General features: G+C 39.3%; 1 protein-coding gene across 1 annotated transcript in view; it reads left to right on the forward strand.

Annotated features, from left to right (window-relative positions):
- Clvs1 (clavesin 1) overlaps nt 1–21,238 on the forward strand; it is a 165,761-nt gene that overhangs the window by 68,274 nt on the left and 76,249 nt on the right. The window contains exon 2 of the mRNA XM_052176057.1: nt 1,451–1,625. Coding sequence (XP_052032017.1) covers nt 1,451–1,625 — 175 coding nt within the window. The remainder of the gene's footprint in view (nt 1–1,450; nt 1,626–21,238) is intronic.

The raw sequence follows: 21,238 nt of genomic DNA on the forward strand, positions 1-21,238 counted from the left end.
ATGAGCAATATCTCCAACTGTTAATCAAAGTGTTCTCTCAAAACAGAGTTAGCTGTTTATTTTTTTTATGTTTACTTAGGTCTCTCTTCTTTCCTAAAAGACCCCACTCTCTATTATTACTCATCAAAAGCCTGTTCACTCAAGGGTTATCCAAAACCATTGTCTCTTTTTATTATACTCTTTCCAGACTGAGCAAGTGGTATCAATCCCTCCCAACATATGTAGCACATTTCTAGCCTCCCTCGAACTATTATCTTTAAAAGTAGAGACAGGGCATACTAACTTATAACTGCAAGCATGAAACAGAACTCTAAGCTTGTAATCAGTGTGTACTAAGTCACCGGCCTCCTATTCAACCATAGATGCTCAAACGCTAGTCTGAAGTCATTATGGTTAGGGTTCTAAGCCAGACTGATCGTCTTAGGAATCCAACCCTTAGACAGTGAGTTCACAGAGCAAAGTTTCTGATTTTAATGAAGGATTGAAGGAAGTTAGAGAATTTGCAGATACTCCCAGGCTTACATCTTCCAGCTCATCAAAGACCCTGATTATGAAACTCCTGTAACACCTTAGATCTGCAGTTAGATGTAACAGATCATTTGCAAGTGCTTCTGTCACCGTTTCCTCATGCCTGAAAACTATAGAAATGAAAGCCAGCCAGTGATTTGGATCAGTGATGTGGAGGCTTATGCATAACCCTGGAGAACTATCGTCCTAGTTTGTATTCAACTCTGCCTGTTGTCATAGTTACTGATGTACTCCAAGTGATTTCCCTTCTGAATCACAACCTGTAGACCTTCAGTGAAAATAAGCTGATCTTCAGGCTTTATTTATTTATTTTGCTACCTATGAATCAGATCTAAAACCATAGCAACAATAGCATGGGTGCTTTTATGCTCTCTACCAGGTTCTAGCAAAGAAAAGGAATAAAAGATTCTTAATCCAAATAAGGATCCATGACTGAGATTCCACTCCATTTGTTCAATAAAGATTCATTGAGTGCCTGGGTACTGAAGAGACTTCCTAGGTTTTTAGCGCAGCCGTACCCTGTGAATATCAGAGCCTGTTCTGTTTGTTTTTGTTTGTTGGTGTGTGTGTGTGTGTGTGTGTGTGTGTGCGTGCATGCTTGCACCCGATATCTTTCCACAAAGTGTAGACAGTGATGCAGAAAGAGCAGAATACATAGAGCCACAGAATGCAAGAGTGACATCTCACTAAACCCAAGATGGTGTGGTGACCAAATTAAAGGAAGCACCCCTCCTGGCCATCTTGAAGCACTGGTTTTGGATGTTTAGAAATAGTATTGTCATTCCTTCTGCATTGATACCTTTAGTATGACTCCGCAGGAAGGATTCATGGGGCAGCAGGGTAGGGACAGCAGAGACACTGCACACAGTGTGCCATCTGTCAGCTGTGGAGACTCACATCCTCCTTTCTGGTCTGGCTGCAGGAACTCCTTCACCGACATCCTCCGCGCCATTCTCCTGTCCCTGGAAGTCCTTATTGAAGATCCCGAGCTCCAGATAAATGGTTTCATTTTAATTATAGACTGGAGTAATTTTTCCTTCAAGCAAGCCTCCAAGCTGACACCTTCTATCCTGAAACTGGCCATCGAAGGACTGCAGGTAGGTTCTACAGCTCTGTGAGGCATATGCTTCTGACTTCATGTTTGCCTGGTTATTGCAACCAAAGTCTTCTCTGTCCTTTAGAGTGGAATAAGGGAATGTGAGTAAAACTCACCCATGCATATTCCTTGTTTTCGCTTCAGCTTGAGCTTAAGTGTTTGTTGTTTTTCCTTCAATTGCCTTCATTTTCATTAACAATATTAAATTGCTGTTACTACAGGCACGAATTACCTGCCAGAGCAGTAATGACTAAGGTCTGGAGATGTTTGGCTAAGTCCCAGAGTTCACAAATTGGCAACTAGGAAGCACCTGCTTCATAATTTTTTCCTTACAATGGAGGCTGGATATCCAGGAGCATTTTTGAGCCCCAGCAATGCACTCTTTGGATCTTTACTTCCCAAAGTGCGCTATGCTGAAGAATTCCTGTAAAAGTAGATTGCTTCCCTGTGAACAAAGGAAGTGGATAACAGCGTTATCCACAGCAGGCAGTTGCCAGAACGGGCCCTTTGAGGAGGGGATTTAGGGCAGTTTTCAAGGACCTTCCACAGCCCTCCCATCTGCCAGAGCAGTGGGCCTTTTAAGGGTCAGTGATTCTATGGAAAGTAGCGAACTCAGAAATGTTGCTTGGTGTCCTGAGGTGACACATGTTCAAGTACAGAATTAAAGTTGCGCTTCTGAGGTGTTAAACATCAATATAGGTAAAGCTCACCTCCCTTCTTAATCTGATAGAAAGATTTACTCAAGAGGTGATCAGCTTAATGTAGCCACACACCAAAAAGGACAGTGAATACTCATGCTCTTCCGAACTCCAGTCCCACCACCCACAGTATCTGCACACCACAAGGGACGATGGATGGTTCCATTTCTTAAGCGGTGGCTTGTTCTCTCCCAGGTCTCTGAGGAACATATGTCTATGGGATGGACATTATGGCATTAACATGGTTTCCTGTTTACCAGAAGAGTAGAGCTGACATTTTAGAAGAGGAACATCCAATTCACATGGTCCCAGGAACGTTAAACTGTCCTTGGGCAATGCGGGCACAGCTTAGTTACTTTCTAATGTACAGACTTCTCAGCTTAAATAAACAGACTTCGTGTTCTTGATTGTCAGTTGTCCCATCTGTAACATCTTTCCTTATCTCCTCTCCTCTCCTCTCCCCTCCCCTCCCCTCCCCTCCTCTCCCCTCCCCTCCGCTCTCCTCTCCTCTCTTCTCCTCTCCTCTCCTTTTCTCTTCTCTGTCTTTGAATATAGCTTCTCTCTCTACTCTTTTGTTTAAGCTTCTCTTGCTCATAATTAGGCTGACCATTATTTCTAGGAATTTCTTCACAGGCTTCTATATTTTCTTTTTTAAAAATGATTTTTAAATACATAAGTTGCTACAAATTAACTTATTTACACACACACACACACACACACACACACACACACACACACATATATATATATATATATATATATATATATATATATATATATATATATATATATATATATATATATATATATCTTTCCAGAAAATAAAGCCCTTTAGTCAACCCTATATTCCAATTTTTGTTTCTGAAAAAAATGTGTGGATTATATTACAGGCCCTTGTTAACTTCACTAAGCAGATGCAGGTCTTCCTGCCTTAACGCAGGTGGGTGTGTTTTGAAGGTGAAGCTATGTACAAAGCTGAGCTATTGTTACAGGAAATTTAGGCCTTCATGTTCCATGTGTTGGGGTCCAAGGTGAAGTCCACAGTGCCCTGCAGTTCCAGTTAACAGGTAGCTTTTCCTGGGATGAGTGAAGGTTTGTGAGACCAGAGTGGGTGGGGGAGGAATGTGCTTCCCTGATCTCCTGAGCAGCTTCCCTTTCCAGAGCCTCTCTGATTGTGAGAAGCCATCAGACCATTCTGAGTTCTAACGACCTAAACAGTATTATAGTTCTGTCTCTTCAGGCTTCAGGATCCTTAGAAAGTGATGGATGCCTCCTGCATAGGGCAGGATAGACACAACAACAGGAAGTTCTGATAAGTTATCTTCCTAATGCTGAGACCCTTTAATGCAGTTAGTTCCATGTGTTGTGGTGACTCCCAACCATAAAATTATTTCTTTGTGCTACTTCATGACTGTAATTTTGCTATGTTATGAATTATAATGTAAGTATCTGATATGCCTCCCCCAAACAGGTCATGGCCTATAGGCTGAGAACTCCTCATCTTGTATATGGATTGTCCAATGCTGTGCTTTTAAAATGCATGCTGTCTTGGACATGGAGAAGTTACTGAGGCAGCCACAGGAAACTCTGCTTTTGCCCTACAGTAGCCATTCTATCTAGGAACTCAACCACTTTTCATACCAGGCTCTCTCCTCTCTCTGACTTTGGGATCATTCAGATACTGTTACCACTATCTCTTCTAGGGATCTTTCTTTATCACAAGGGTCATCCTCATCTCTAGGTGACTGTGCACCCTTCTGATACCTTGAAAAGGTTATAACTAGGACCAAAGAGAATTCAGTCATTTTTAGCCAGTGGTGCTATACAGCAACAATTCCACATAGGTCTCTAATTGTTGCCTACAATAGCTCAAGGAAAAAATTACATAACAGTGTTATAGTGGAGACAAGAAGAGCTACACAAGGCGACCAGCAGCAGCAGAAGAGAAGCCACATGCTGCCTTCTTTCTGTTCACCTTGAAAGATGCTTTAAGCTGGGCAGTGGTGGTGCACACCTTTAATCCCAGCACTCGGGAGGCAGGTGGATTTCTGAGTTCGAGGCCAGTCTGGTCTACAGGGTGAGTTCCAGGACAGCCAGGACTACACAGAGAAACCCTGTTTTGAAAAAACAAAACAAACAAAAACAAAACAAAAACGAAAGAAAGAAAGAGGGAGAGAGAGAGAGAGAGAGAGAGAGAGAGAGAGAGAGAGAAGAAAGAAAGAAAGAAAGAAAGAAAGAAAGAAAGAAAGAAAGAAAGAAAGAAAGAAAGAAAGAAAGAAAGAAAGAAAGAAAGAAAAAGCTTTAAGAGGCCCAGGTATCTGCTGGACACTTAGGAGCCTCTGTTCCAGCATACAAAACCTACATTGTCTACCCTCTTCCCTAGGGTCAGTTTGAGAAATGGCCTTCTCAGTGAAATGTCCAGCCCCCTGTGGTATTTGACTACCTGGTTTGGGACTTTATCTGTTTACAAAATGAATCTAGGATTTCCTGCTCCTCTACCTCTGGAGAATTTAGGACCCTGGCATGTGATGCCATTCCTATATACATATGTAATAAATGCAGTAATTCCAATAGAAAAAAGAAATGGATTAGCTCAGAGAGTTTACTCTTGAGGCGATGAGAAATTGTCATCAGTTTTGGTCATTTAAAAAGATTGTTGATTTTTCCAGGCTTGGTTCTTATGGCAAGAAGAGCTGTGATGTGTGCTTATCATGAAGGGAAGTCATGAGACAAGGCTTTCTGCTTAGCACACAAAAGGAAAGTGACAGGTCTTATAGCAGGATTCAGCTACTTTATGGAAGGTCTCAGGTGTTCTGAACCTGGACGACCCCCTCAGTGTCACCCGCACATTGGACTCAAGGTCCTGAGTATTAATATTCCAGTATTGTTTTCTTACTGTTTGCTGGCTGCCCGGGACAGGGCTGAAAACCTGGAGATTCTGGGACTGAGAGGCAGCTGACATCAGAAGTCATTCTCCAGGTATCTGTCTCAGTGTCTGGGCATGTGCAGAATATATGAAGCAATAAGCAAAAGACATTTGGAATATTCTGCAGTAGAACACCAAGGGGGGTTGTTTTTTCTGGATTTTTTACTTGGTTACTGCAAATCCCAGATATGTCAAAGTATAGGTGCTATTATGCAGTTTGGAAGTAATGGAACTGGGCTAGCAATTTGATGTCAGTGTTTGAGGATGGGGGCTTTTAGTTGTATTTCATATGTATGTGTGTGTATATATATACATATGATATATGTATATAATATAATATAATGCATATGATATAATACATATGATACATGTATATAATATAATAGAACTAGGCTAGCAACTTGATGTCAGCATTTGAGGACGGGGACTTTTAGTTGTAGTTCATATGTATATGTGTATATATACATATATATATATGTTATATATGTGTGTGTATATAATATAATACATATGATATATGTATACAATATAATAGAACTGGGCTAGAACTTGATGTCAGTGTTGGAGGATGGGGGCTTTTAGTTGTATTTCACATGTATATATGTATATATATACACATATGATATATGTATATAATATAATACATATTATATATGTATATAATATAATGGAACTGGGCTAATGACTGGGCTATCCAATATACATATATATGTATATTGGATATTCTCTGATATTTTCTTTATTTACATTCTTGGTTCCCCCCTCCCAGAAAACCCCTGCCCCATCCCCCCCTACCTCTGCTTCTATGAGGGTGTTCCTTCACCCACTTACCCACTCTCGAGGGAATCCTGCCCTCGATTCCCCTACGCTGGGGTATCTATCGAGCCTTCATAGGATCAAGGACCTCTCCTCTGATTGATGTCTGACAAGGCCATTCTCTACTACATATGCAGCTGAAACCATCTCCTTGGTTGGTTGGTGGCTTAGTCCCTGGGAGGTCTGGGGCATCTAGTTGGTTGATGTTATACTTCCTATGGGGTTGCAAACCCCTTCAGATCCTTCAGTCTTTTTTCTAACTCCTCCATTGGGGACCCCACACTCAGTCCAATGGTTAGCTGTGAGCATCCACCTTTGTATTTGTAAGGATGTATAGAAATACAGCTAAGGCTCTGAGAGGTCCTGCCGGAGACTTAGTTGTATTTCTATACATCAGAAGGTAATTAATTTGTCTGTGGATATAATTAAAAATCTAGCATATGCAGAAGACTTTTATGCACTTTATAGGTAAATGAATTATGGTAATCATACAGAATATTGTACTTTAAAACTTTTTACATGTATTTGTTTGTTGTGTGTGTGTTGCATTTACCACAGCAAGAGGACAACTCATAGGAATTGTTTCCCTCCTATTATGTAGGTCTTAGAGCTCTTCTTTCCCTGATCAACTTTTTTTCTTAATGAAAAATTTATAGTTTCTCCCTGCTCAAATCATTCCAGATCCTTTCTACCTCCCCAAGCACCGACTCCATGGTTTTCCTCTCTTTGCTTGCCCTGATATCTAAATGAGGCCAATACTGTCATACTGGTGCATACTGGAATGTGCATAGAGTTTAGAGGAACAACTCTAGGTGGTGTTCCTTAGATGGTATTTATCCTTTTTTTTTGAGACACATTCTATTACTGGCCTGAAACCCACTCATCTAGAGCCCCCTGCCAAGTAAACCCAAAGAATCTACCTGTCACTGACTCTCCACTGATGAGGTTTTAAGTGAGAACTAACACACTTACCTTATTTATACATGGATTCAGGTCCTTGTGCTTGAAGTCAATTACTTTATCAAAGCAAGGTACCTTCGCAACTCTTTCCTTGAAGTTTCTTAATGATAATCTTTCAAGTTTTAACCCAGGGAGTATATTTGGAGCAATGCACAGAATCTTGGCCAACTCAAACTATCTCTCTTCTTACAGTATGTTTTGTTACAGCCACTCAATCCTGTCACATTCTCCATGTGCACCTTTCTAATTTTCATCCCCCTTTCCAAAACATATGTATTTACTTGCTCTGGGGAACTCAAAGTGCCTTATTCCACTGAAAAGAGTAGACTGTTGGAAAGTCTGCCATGTCGTGGGCAACGTGAGAATTCCTAAATGTAGATGAAGAGATGATGTTCTGCTTGGAAATTTGGAAAAGCATCTGTACATGACAGTCATGGGTAAGCTGTCTCCAGTTTGCGGTCCACATGCTAGATGGGTAGACATCCCGACTCATGTATCCTTCAACACAAAATGTGGGTCAGATATTCTAGTAATAGGATTGCAAGAGATGACAAAGCTAGCCTGGCTTCAGGGAACATTCTTTCTGTTGACATGTAGCTTCTGAGCCCATCCTCTATGTGGTTTCTGATACTCAGGTGTGGTGTTATAATATGGTGCTATAACATAATGCACATGATTTTGACATTGTGCCATCATACTCACCTGTTGGCCAAGTTGCCCCACATCACTGTACCCTCTACCAGACTTCCTCATTTCTTCATTCTGGGCACAGACTTGGAGTTGACCCTTCATAAGCATTTTTGGGTGCTGATGTTGTTGGTATGACCACACTTTGGTGTAGGTGAGAGCATAGCCTATTATCTGGGCTTTGATCTTGTTTCTGCACCTGACAAACTATTCTCTTCCTGGGCTCCATTTCTCCATCTGTACAGTGTAGTATTGCAACACTATCTAAAATAGCAAAAATTAAATGAAAAGGGTTTTTATATAGTCAGCTCTTCACAAATGTCCAAGTGGTATTGAAAGGATGAAGGAACCTGGTCTGTAGACTCATTTGGCTTTAAAGTACTTGTGTAAATAAAATCTGCATTGCCTGGCTCTGTAAGCCTAGATTTATGAGCACTGACCTTTGACAGCTTCATAAGTACTCTTAAGCAAGGAAGTTCCTTATCTGTTGGTGTTACCATGACTCAGGAGCAGATGGTGTCACCTGCCTGCTCAGCGTCACCTTCCTTTCTATTCTTGTGGTGTGATCTTTTCAATTATCACCTAGTAGTGGAAGAGAGAGTCCAGTCCCGATATCCTGACACTGGGTGATGGTTAGAGACTTATAAACAAATGTACTTTCTTCCTGTAAGACTCTTGTTGCAGCAGTGTCTGCAGCATCTTTGACTGTTTAGCAAAGCATGCTAGGAACAGAATGAAGAAAAAAGATATTTTGCATTTTGGACAAAGAAGTAAATGAATTTGTGTCTTCTGAAGTTTTCATGTATGCTCCAAGAAAATGTTTCCTCGAAGCAAACTGTTTTAGCTTCTCATACTACAAAGCTATAATTCTGAAGTTGCAGTTATTATGGAAATGGTAGAGAAATAAAACATCTCTTCAAAAGCTCTGCCTTATTGTCAACTAAACTCAGGAAGATAATCAGTGCCAATGACACCCTGGTGATTCTGATACAGATAGTGTGGCTCATTTAAAATGGTTCCAATAAATAGGTCTATCTCTGGCATACGTTTGATACATAGTCTGTCAGACTCTTGTGTTTTATAAACCTAGCCAGTCTTAATTCAGTTTGAACCATAGAGAAACAACCTCTCAGTTTTTACTTCTAGTTTAGTCACAAAGGTAAAGACACACAGCCTCTGACACTGAGAAGGGCTGTGTTCAAAGCAAAGCCAGACTTATGAACAAATGGGAAAAACACTCTGACATTCAGAAAGAAAGAGAAAACACTAAAAAAATAGATTTCCAGATGAAGAAAACAATACAGGAGCAATAGAGAATGGTTTCCTGGGCAACACTACCACCCCAGCTCATCTTAGCAGGTGAATGTTGCATGGGGAAATAAAGGCAGAAGGGAAGGGATTTTAGGCAATGGGAAGACTATAGACAAACACAGAGGACTGTTATACCTCAGTAGAAGAGAAAATCAGAATTCATTTCATAGTATGCAGTTCACAATCACCAAGAAGAACTATGGTGCATGCATGGTAATCTGAAAAACCTTAGTCAGTAATATATTACTGAAAAATATGGCAGATTTATGGTTCCTGTGATGATCATTTAGAGCTGTTGAGTAAGGAAGGTGTTTTAGTTAACTTTCTTCATCATTATGACCAAAATGTCTGCCAGAAACAACTGAAGAGAAGAAAGATTTATTTTGGCCCATTATTCCCAAATGAGTCATCTATTGTGGCAGGGATGGTATGGCCAGGGGTGGTACTTCTTCCCTATATAATCCAGACATTTTGCTCCCCCACCTCTCTCTCTCTCTCTCTCTCTCTCTCTCTCTCTCTCTCTCTCTCTCTCTCTCTCTCTCTCTCATCATCCTCTCCCTCCTTCTCCTCATCTCTGTGCATGCTCCCTTTCTGTCATGCTACCCCTCCCCATGAACTCACCGAAGAGAAGTTTCCCAATAAGCCTGCCTATAATCTAATCTAAAAAAATAATTGAAAACAGGCAATGGCTGCTTATACCATCCTTGCAGATCAGAAAGCAGAGTGGGTGTAGACGCTATACTGTAATCTTCAAAGGTCAGCACCAAGCAGTGTATGTTTTCTAGACTGACCCCATGTTCCAAAGTCTTACAACCTCCCAAAACAATGACTCTGAGTACTAAATCCTCATGAGCCTGGAGGAGGGTGTGCGTTTCACAGTGGAACCATAGCAGACATTTCAAGGCTGAGTAGGCCAAGGGAGCATAAGATGTTAAACTAAAAGAGATTCAGTAACCATACTGGGAGCAAGATAAGGAAATTCGGTTTGTGAGAGGGCAAGGGTCAGGTGTGAAGTAGAGGGGAAGGGTGACAGCTACCTAATGAGAGGATCCTGAGAGAACTGGGGAGATGCAAAAGGAAAGCTCCACAGAGCATCAGTTCTAGGCCTCAGACAGAGTTGGATAATATTCCCCAGGGTCTGTGTGTTGAAAGTTTGGTCCTGTGTGTGGCATTGTAAAAGTTACAGAGGTGGAACCTGGTGGGGTGAACAGGTCATTAGGACACAGTTTGTGGGACAGTGTAGTTCCTGTGGGACCTCACTGGGTTATCGCAAGAGTGCTTTGCTCTAAAAGAGCAAGGGTGCCCTTTCCTACTCTCCTGCTCTCCTATATGACTATAGAACATCTTTCTTGTCCCTCCTATCTCTGCCACGATGCTTCTGAATGATACAGCCGATGTGACCCTGAACAGAGGACACGCGATGGGTCACTATGATCATGTACTTTCTGCCTCCAAATAAAATCCAATAAGCCTCTTTTCATTAAAAAGTATAATGGTAATTTTATTATAGTAATAAAAAATGAACTCAAACCATTAGAGATGTAATCTTAAGATCCAGTGAGATAGTCTAATGATTTATATTAAGTCTAAAAAGAAAGAAAAAATTTAGGCTAAATCTATAACTGTTGGGTGTTTTTAGTTTTAAAATAAAAATTTAAATGTATTTATTTTACACATGTGACTGCTTTGTCTGCATCCATGTCATTATGTGCATACCTGAGACCAAAAGAAGGCATCAGATCCCCTGGGACTCTTAACCTCTGAGCCATATCTTTAGTGCCTATATGTTTAAATTAAAAATCACTTTATTGTAATAATTTATAAATGAAAACATCATACTGCTAAATTAAGGAATCTACTCAAGCAAGTACTTGCCATGTCCAAACTCTACATCTCAATGAGCCTGGGTCCAGTGAGTGTGGGCAGTCTAAAGGCATGCAGCCTCACATAGTGTTTTACACTTTCACTACCAATTACATTTTTAGGCAGTCATCTACCACAAGAACAGAAAAAAGATGATAGAGTTAAAACTAGAAAATCAATTAGCTTTATTCCTCATATGTTCACTACCTGCATCACTCATTCCTTATCGCCTAATAGTCCGTATATGTATATATAAATGTGTTGTGTTATACAGTATATGTTACATACTATATATGTATTGAATATTATATATGACACATTAAATATTATATTGTATTTTATACAGTGTATATCACACATCATTATCATATATTATAAACCTTATAATATATATTATATATACTATGTATATAATTATGTATATTATACATATACATATACATATATATATATATATATACACATTATAATTATATGCTGTGATCCTCATATTAAGGGAACATACATTTCTGGGATTGTGTGACATCACTTAATATTATACATTCTAGGTCCATCCAAAGCCAGGCAGTAGTGGCGTATGCCTGTAATCCCAGCACTCTGGGAGGCAGAAGCAGACAGATTTCTGAGTTCAAGGCCAGCCTGGTCTACAGAGTAAGTTTCAGGACAGCCAGGGCTATACAGAGAAACCCTGTCTGGAAAACAACAACAACAACAAACCCTAAGTCCATCCAATTTCTTGAAAATTTTGTGATTTTCTAGATTTCACAGTATCTAAAATTCTAGAAAAGATAAATATTTAGGCAAAACTAAGGAATGGAAGGCAGTGAGTGAGGGAATAAGTCAAGGGAAGAAAGAGAAGCATCAGCTGAGATGAGGAGCAGGAGGGCAGGAAAGCTGTCCAGGGAACTCTAAGGATGAGTGCAAATGCTGAGTCGGGCTGCGTGGAGGGACTTGGTGTGATGCTGGTGTCAGCTGGAAGCTCTGGGTTGAGAGAGAAAGACAACATCTTATTGTCAGTAAACACATCTCACAAGACTACAGTCTCAGAGACATGGAAGAAACCAACGCAGAGGAAACATGAAGATGGTAGCAGAGGAAATGTTCAGTAGCACTTTTCATGGCCATTTCAGGAAAGCACTGGGTCCTTCATACGACAGCAAAAGTTCAGCCAGACAAAGTGTCAGCTTCTATGAGTTCTGTAGTTATAGGATAATATTTTTCAAAGAGTCAAAGAAAAGATCTCGGCCTCTTGTGATTATGAAATGAAGTTTGGAGTGTCTGTCCGGGGACTCTGTTCTGAATGTATCATTGTAATACATCTGCAGAAAGATGACATTACAGATTTCTAATTTGGTTTATGTCCTGGGGGAACCCAGCATCAAGTCCAAGCAACACTTGGTATTCCTAAAGGGCCTTTCCCCACATAACCCTCATTCTCCTGAACCATGTGTTGAAAATAAGAGCCGTTGCAAGCATCACCTAGAGATTTCTGTTTCTACGGGCCAGAAAACCAGCTCAAGCCAAAGCCAAGCAGAGTAGAAATGAAGGAAGGATTTATATAGTGAAACAATACTGAGCTATGCTGTCTCTAGGCTCAGGCACCTGGCCCTAGAAGGGGAAGGGTGCTGGAGAATCCGCCTGTCTTTCCCTTCCCATCTGTCTGACAGTCTCTGGATCAGCTTCTTTCAGAAGTGTTTTTCCAGGAGATGCTGTAGATGTCTGACAGCTCCCTGGATAAGTCAGAGTCCCCTGGCATCTTCATCCTTTGCAAGACTGAAGCATAGCAAGCCCTTCAAGATAAACCATGCAGAAGATGACTGGGATAATAACTCAGGCATCCAGTATGAATGGGACTTTAGTTTCCATGGAGACCAACTAAGATCTCACACTTTCTCATGTGCCTTACCATGGGAGAAAGTGTTCTTTGAGGGGATAAACATGTGAGTTCATTTGGTGAAAATGGAAGCATTTGTTTCTAAAAATCCACTAAACATTGCTAACCCCTGTTTAGTTAGTGCAGAGGAAAAAAAATAACAAACTGCACTTTCTTTTTTATATTAGAAGGATCTGGCTTTGTATGTGGAAATATTAATATATAAGTTACACTCACAAAAAGTCTGGTTAAGGTAAATTTTTAGAAACCAAAAGCATCTTAGAAATTAATGGAAGAACAAAAAAAAAATCAGATCTTGTGACCTAGTGGTCCTGGGTATTAAAAATTAACACCAAAGGCAGTCACTTTCCTGACTTCAAAACCACATATTGGTTCTTGTAGAGTGTAGATTACCACCCCCCCCAAAAAAACCCAAAATGCAAATGAGACAAATGCCCAGGCGTTCCTATCTCAGCCAGTCAGGCTCCACGATACTGGGGCCTGTCTTGAATGTGTTGTTTTCATAACTGATCTAACATTCTTTGTGTCTCCATGTAGTATTTGATTCAAGAATAGAACAGAAATTTTGGAGACATAGAAATGCAGTGCCACATTCCTTGAGGAATGTCAGTGTGGTTATATCACATAGAATATAGGCTGTGTAGCATCACAGTATGACAAAACCCCTGCCGCCAGTTGCACACTGCCATGAAGAGACTCTGTCAGAGCAGTTTTGCTCCCATTTTACAAATATGCCTTGCTGACACATTCTTCATTTAGTATTTATACGAGGTAGGCAATATTAAGAAATTACAGTTGCATGGGCATGTTGTTCAGTGGAAGGACATGTATTAAGAGTGTGCAGGGCCAGGGGCTCAACCTCTGCCTTTCTACCCCAGATGATAGTCAGAGAAGAAGCACAAATAGTATAAAATTTCACTGCTGAACCTGGAAACCGCAGAAGTCAGAGTGTTTTATGTAGATGCTACTATACAACTCTGCCCTGAGGGGATCAGTGTATCATAGCATCAGATCCAATGTGCACAGCTGTGATCCTAAGCAATCTAGAAGAGTCTCTGTCACATTCAATCTGGACTACCAAAAGGACACATGCAGAATATCAGAGAGATTTTTTGCCTACCGCAGTTGCAGTATGATATAAAATGTTTACAGCTCACTTTAGTTCTGTGCATATCTTAAGAGCCTCAGAGCCAGTTAAAAATTCACTATTTCTAAGAACCTCTTTAAAGGTTCTTGGAAATGGGAAATGAATTGGATACTCTAAGTTATACATTGTGTAATAATAATAATAATAATGCAAAACTGGAATAATAATATCAAATACTACAGAAATTCAAATTCCTCTCAAAACCATCCATTATATCTTCCATTACTATGCACAAGGTCCTGGGATCATTTTCAGAACAGGGAAGGAAAAGAAGAAAGAAGGAATGGGGAGGAAGGACGGAGGAGGAGGAGGGATTCCCCAACAGTGTCCGACACTCTCCTTCATAAACCAAAACATTCCTGGATATAAGTGCTTGATATTTGATGATGTATCCTGCACACAGCATCTTGGGTTAGTTGCTGTGAGCACAATGATTCCTTGTGAGATGGTACAATTTTCCATATGTTTATTAAATATTTTCTTCTCTCCTCTGCAAATGGCTTGATAATAGGCACCAGCCATTTGGGGTGGGGGTTAAAATCTTGCATTACTAATAGCTTATAAATATTTCTAATCCTTTGCCTCATGTCCAATAGGGCCCTATTTACACAATTGACACTAATATTTAATGGTGTTTTCCTTATTTCAAATGATTGCAAAAGGTTTTGTGAAAAGTCTGTTAAGTGCCTTTGTTTAGGCTTATACTGTCATCATGTTTGCAAAATGTTAAATAAAATTCACTTGCATTTTCTAGACTTGGATTCTTTCTAATCCATCATCTTATTGAATCTGGGATTTGTGCTCTAAGGAAGAAATCTAACTTGATTATGTTTCAGTGTCCCGGTGCCTGTTATTGGATAGTGCATCCTGAAGTGCATTTTAGAAGGCAGATATATGAATGTCAAGGGAATATTAAGACAGCACAGGCAGAGCTAGATCCCTGTCTGCTTTCTCTGAGGAGTCTGACCTAATATTTGATAAATATAAGCTCCCTTCGTGTCAGAAAGAAGAAACAGGAAAAAACTGTTTACTCCTAGCAGGAGTGGCTTCCCATCAGGTCAAAGACTGGATGAAGTGTTTCTTTGGGACCATCTGTTAAAAAACAAGCAAGCAAGCAAGCAAGCAAGCAAGCAAGCAAGCAAGCAAGCAAGCAAGCAAAGACATTGGCCAGCTAGAGATGCAAGGCAGTTATTGTAAGGCTCAGAAATTATTCTAAAGAGTTTTCAAAATATTCCTCACTCTTGAGGAATTCTAGAATGTAGAGTCAGAAAGGTAATTTATCTTGCCTGAACAATATACTAGGTTTCAGAAACTTTTGTTGAGAGTATTAAGAATATGAAAAAAACCCCAAGAAGCTAAGCTCATGCCAGATCAGCTGAAATGTCATTAGTTGAAAGGAGTAATTCCTAATGACCTAAACTGCAGATACATTAGGCTTTGGAAGAAATTATGAATTTCCTTTTCCATTAACTTGAATAAGGTTTTAACAAAGACAGCACTGGAAAAGCAAGAGTATAGGATAGCATTAAAGTGGGTTTTAAATCATTGCAAAGGAAGAAGTCAATTCTGAAAGAGAATCTACCCAAGATTCAACATAAGCTCCCAGGTATCTTTATATGAAGGCATGAGCCGGTTCCTAGTGCTGACCTAGGATGGGCACATGAGCCTATTTCCAGCTGCTGTCTGGGTGAGCATGCCTTCATTGAATACCTTGCTACAAAGCTCTGTTCTCGACTGTTCTTAATTTCCAAAAGCATCTTCTTCAGAAACTTTGTTACATATGATTATTTTATTCCCCAAAATAATAAATAATAAATCATAGAGAACTAAGCAGCTAGTATTCTGTATCTGAGACTGTCTTTCCTACTTAACCAAGTCTACTCATCAGCATTGCCCAACACCACCTCCTTTTCTGCCCACGTCACGAGTTTCTTCTCAGATGATGATTAAACTGTACATTTCCCACCCTGGCATTCTCTCTGGTACCTTGGTCTATAATACTTCAAACCCCTCTACCCTTTCATCTTTTAGAATTTCCCCCATACCTATGATGAGCATTGTTGTAGATCGATAGGTCAAATATCATCACCTTAGATTTCCTCTGGATACTTGGATCCTCTATGAACTTTTCTGCTCATGATTACTGTTTTACATCTAGGTGGGGATATTGGGCGTGTTATACATCATTGTGGCCCAAACAGACATGCTTCAGAACCTATAGAAGAATTTTCGTGATGACAATGATTGTTTAAGGTGCAGGGGAGATGGCTCAGTGAAAAAGAGCTCTTCCTCCTCAAGCATAAGAACCTATATCTGGATTTCAGTGCCTATGTAAAAGCCACACGTGGCCATACATGTGTTTCTAATCCTGATGTTATGAGGGCAGTGGTTGCACAATGCAGAACAGTCAATGTACTCCTCTGGCCTCTGTGAGCAGACATGTATAAACATGCATGTGTGCACATACACACCTAGTGTATATACATATACATAATTGCATGTTTATACATATACATAATTTCCTAAACACATACAAGCATGCACATCATCCCACATACAACACCACACTCCCTCAAACACACACACACACACACACACACACACACACACTATGATTGTTCACCTCTTGAAATTTGCACTTCAGTGGGGCTGAGTAGGGTGTGAGAATATGTATACCTGAACAGAAGCACACAAGGCTAACACTTGTGGCCCTTGTAGCACTCATGTCTTCATAGCATTTTCTGATACAAATAAGGAAGGAATCTAGAAACAGACAGATTGCTCAGTGTTCTAAAGCTAGCTAATGGCACATGCAGATAGCTCACTGTAACTTCAAGGTCTGGTGTCAGAAATCCTGGATGCCCACCTGGGTATGAAGATTGTTGTCTCCTTAAACAAAAAGAATATTTAAATTAAAATATCTGTTTTCTGCAATTTTCAAATATTTTAAGATCATAAAATGTTTTACTATTCACAAATTTTCCCAAATAGCAACAATGATAGAATTAATAAATCTCTTTTTTTTCCCTGAGTACATAATTTTTCTCCAGTCTTAAGTGATTTATTTAATGGTTCACAGACTTCATTTCTCTCACAGATGCCATTTTCTCTCTCTCCCTAGAGCTGCTGCTTTGGTCAGGACCTCAGCAACACTTCCCTAGAGAACAGGAGAGTTTCCTGACTTTACTTGTGCTTTGGTCTAGGCAGGATTTAACACACCCATACACTGCATGGTTGTCTTTAGAAAAAACAAATTACTTCTTTAGTATACAACATTTGCATTTAATAAGTATTTAAAATTTTAGATTTAAAATAAATGATAAAAATGTATTAGATCATCTTAGATATGTTCCAAAACTATAAGGAAAATCAAAATCCACCACAATAAGCTTCATGCTGTGCTATTCTTCCCTTTCTCACACAGGCATATTAAATTTAATTTTTATTAAGCTGCTTTATTGAGATACAATTAACATATCCTATAATTCACCCATTCAAAATGTGCAGTAGGTGGGTTTTAGTGTACAGAGATATGCAACCGTTGCTACAACCTAATTTTTAAAGACATTATTTAGGACTGAGGATGTAGCATAGTCTATACATGCTTTTCTTGAGTGTATAAAGCCCTGAGTTTGAATGAGGTATTTTTTTTTAAAGGTTTCCATTTTGATAGAGTTCCATTTATCATCTCTATTCTGTCAATACATGTGATTTTTTATTTCATACCCAAGAAAGTAGGACTAGCCAAAGCCAGGTGACCTGCCCCTATGTTTTTTCTAAGAGATTTATATTGAGATGTGTACTCCAAAAGGAGGCTTTTTGGTGTACTTGGTGTGAGGCAAGCCCGACATCCCCTCCCATTAAGATTGTCCCAGCATTACTGTTACACACTGTTCCTCCTTGAATGGTCCTGTTTTCCTATGGAAACCAACCACCCATGGGCCATTCATTTCTGGGCCTAATTTTATTCCATTGCTTGACATGTTTCTAGGCTGTGAGACTGTCTGGACTACTGTAGCTTTGTGGTGATGATTTGTAATGACAGAGGAAATGTGAGGTGCCTAGCTTCCTTTTCTTTATCAAGATTGCTTTCACTATTGAAGATTTTCTACACCTTCATATCAATCTTTTTTTTTTTTTTTTTTTTTTTTTATTTGATATAATTTATTTACATTCTTCATATCAATCTTAGAGTACATTTGTCAAATTTGTCAAAACAAACAACCAAACAAGGCCAACAACAACTCTGAGCTTGGAATTTGAAGCATGGATTTTAATCTTTAGATCAAGATCAGTCTGGGAAAGACTGTTACCATATCAAGTATTCAAAGCATGGGATGTTTTCCCGTTTCTTTATCACCTGATTTTTTTAAAGATAGGTTTTTAAGAATTAATTATTATTATTTTATGTGCATTGGCACTTTGCCCCCATGTGTATCTGTGTGAAGACGTCAGAACATCCGTTGCTGAAGTTACAGTGATGATCTACCATATGGATGCTGGGAGTTGAACCTCAGTCCTCTGGAAGAGCAGAGAGTGCTCTTATCTGCAGAGCCATCTCTCCAGCCACTCTAATCGTTCAATTTTTGTTTTCAAGGATTCCTTGGTGTTTTCTGCAAACTGATAATAGAAACAGTTTTACATTTCACTTTCTTTTTCAGTGCTGAATAGATATGATGACAGCAGATATCCTGCCTTTGTTTTTGACTTTTGATAAATAGCATTCAATATCTTATTGTTAGGTAAGAGATAAGTTATGGCTGTCTCATTAACTATTATTAAATATACACAGTTTATTAAATTAATGAAGTTTCAGTTACTCTGGGTATGCTCAATCACTACCATCACTTTATCTAAAATAATCCTTCAGAGTGTGCTCACTTTCATCGCAAATGATGTTTATGCTTTGTAGCATGTTGAGAGATCCTTGTATACCTGTCCCCAGTCTAATATTCCAGCCTATGTCTGTTGGCCCCACCCCTGCAATCACGTCTTTCAGCCTCACCTCCAATAGGCTATGCTCCAGCTACATAGGAAACCACATAGAGCATGCCATATTCCATGTCGCCTCTGTGTCTCTGCTTTCTCCTTGCCTTAACCTAAATAATCACTTGATTGATCTTCAATGCACAGATCAATTGCTACTAACTTCAGAACTTTGTGGATGAACTAGAACTACCTTAGCCGTTCCTTATTTGTATACTCATAACAAAGTGTGGATATTTCTACACTAGAATATAATGTGTTTTTCTGCCTTCTTAATTTAAACTTCTGCCTCTCCATGCAGGATGCAATTCTTAAAGTCAGAAGCTATATTAGACATCTTGCATATACAGGACCTGGATTACACCATGTTGATGGACAGATGTATGCATGAATAATGAGATTTATGCCACTTTTTATATTGAGTCTTCATAAATTAGTAAAAAGATTCACATAATTCTATAAAAAGCAAGAGGCCCTACAGGCAAATGCAGCTATTGTTCTAAGGCCTTGGAATATAAAAAGAAAAATAACTTGCAAATAGAAAAGAAATAAAAAGCAAAAAATGTATTAGAAGCTCGAGTTTCCAGAAATTTTTCTCTGTTTCTAGAAACAGTGTTCCATATGACATTTCACCTAGGGACGCTGCTCCCCACCTCTCCTCCTCCTTACCCATAATCTTCAACATAAATTATTCTACAGTCTATTCCACTGAAGAATTATGGTAGTACTTACATTAGTTGACCACATTCACATACAGAAGGATCAATGGCTGTCACCTGCAATTGCCATTAAAGCAAGTTTCACCAAGTGGCTAACATTCAAACACGAGTCAGTGAAACATAAAATCCACTAATAATTACATGAATAATCAGGACATACATGAGTAATGTCTTTTTACTCTCATGAAAAATTCCTTGGAAGACGAGGCTCATGTGCCCACAATTATTGATTGTGTAGTAATATTCAGTTGCTTGGCTGGATAGTGACTGACGAATGCTGGATGGTTCAGATCTGTGTATTCAGGGAATCTGTGCTTGAGTGGAGACCAATGCTCCATAACACACTGCCTATTATCCACTCTGTGAATGTTTATTAAAAGCCATCACAGATAGAACCTAGGAGTGCTTGAGATACATCAGTGAACATTATACTGAGAAGAGCAGGCAGTAAACAATAACCACAGCATGTCTGTGTATGAACACACACATATAAATAAGATGCTGAACATGATGAAGACCATGGAAAAGAGTCGGTGAGGACGCTTGAGACTAGGGAGCACATACCAATACAGCGAACAAAAGGACTCTCCTGAGTGCTGCCTCTCGCCATGACAGATATTAAATAGACACATATGTTTTAAGTGATTTTAAAATATTATACAATGCATAGGTATATTCAAAATCACGTGGAATCCCATTAACATGTATAATATTTATTTTTTGATTTTTTATGTACCAGTAACTTTTCAAAAGGAGTTTAAAAAACTTGTAAAAGATAATTGAATTTAAATTTAAAGATGAAGGCCGTGACTAATGAATGGCTTTTTGGGGGCACAGTCTTTTTTTTTTTTTTTTTTAATAAATGGAGAGAAACTTGAAGCAATCCCACTGAAATCAGGGACCAGACAAGGCTGCCCCCTTTCTCCTTATCTTTTCAATATTGTACTTGAGGTACTAGCTCGGGCAATTCGACAACATAAGGAGGTCAAAGGGATACAAATTGGAAAGGAGGAAGTCAAACTATCATTATTTGCAGACGACATGATAGTCTACCTAAGTGACCCAAAAAACTCCACTAGAGAGCTCCTACAGCTGATAAACAACTTCAGCAAAGTGGCAGGTTATAAAATCAACTCAAGCAAATCAGTGGCCTTCCTATACTCAAAGGATAAGCAGGCTGAGAAAGAAATTAGGGAAATGACCCCCTTCACAATAGCCACAAACAATATAAAGTATCTTGGAGTGACTCTTACCAAACATGTGAAAGATCTGTATGACAAGAACTTCAAGACTCTGAAGAGGGGGCACAGTCTTGAAGGAAGTAAAGTCATTGTCCACATAGCTACTGGGTAAGATGTTCCAGGCAGAGCAAGGGTGACGACAATACCCTGTTGTGCCAGGGTCCTTGAAGAGTCCGTGGCATAATAGAGGTGGTCCAGTTTTGGTCAGGTTCTTGTGCACAGTGAGAAAAGATTAGTCAAACAAGGTGGAGTATCCTTTCCACTTAAAAATAATTAATAAAACAGAGAACAATCATAAGGTTTTGAGCAAATGAGGGATTCAATCTAATTTCTGGGTTTTTTTTTTAACTATACAATGGCTCAAAA

Source organism: Apodemus sylvaticus, chromosome 3 (genome assembly GCF_947179515.1).
Source record: "Apodemus sylvaticus chromosome 3, mApoSyl1.1, whole genome shotgun sequence".
Classification (NCBI taxonomy): domain Eukaryota; kingdom Metazoa; phylum Chordata; class Mammalia; order Rodentia; family Muridae; genus Apodemus; species Apodemus sylvaticus.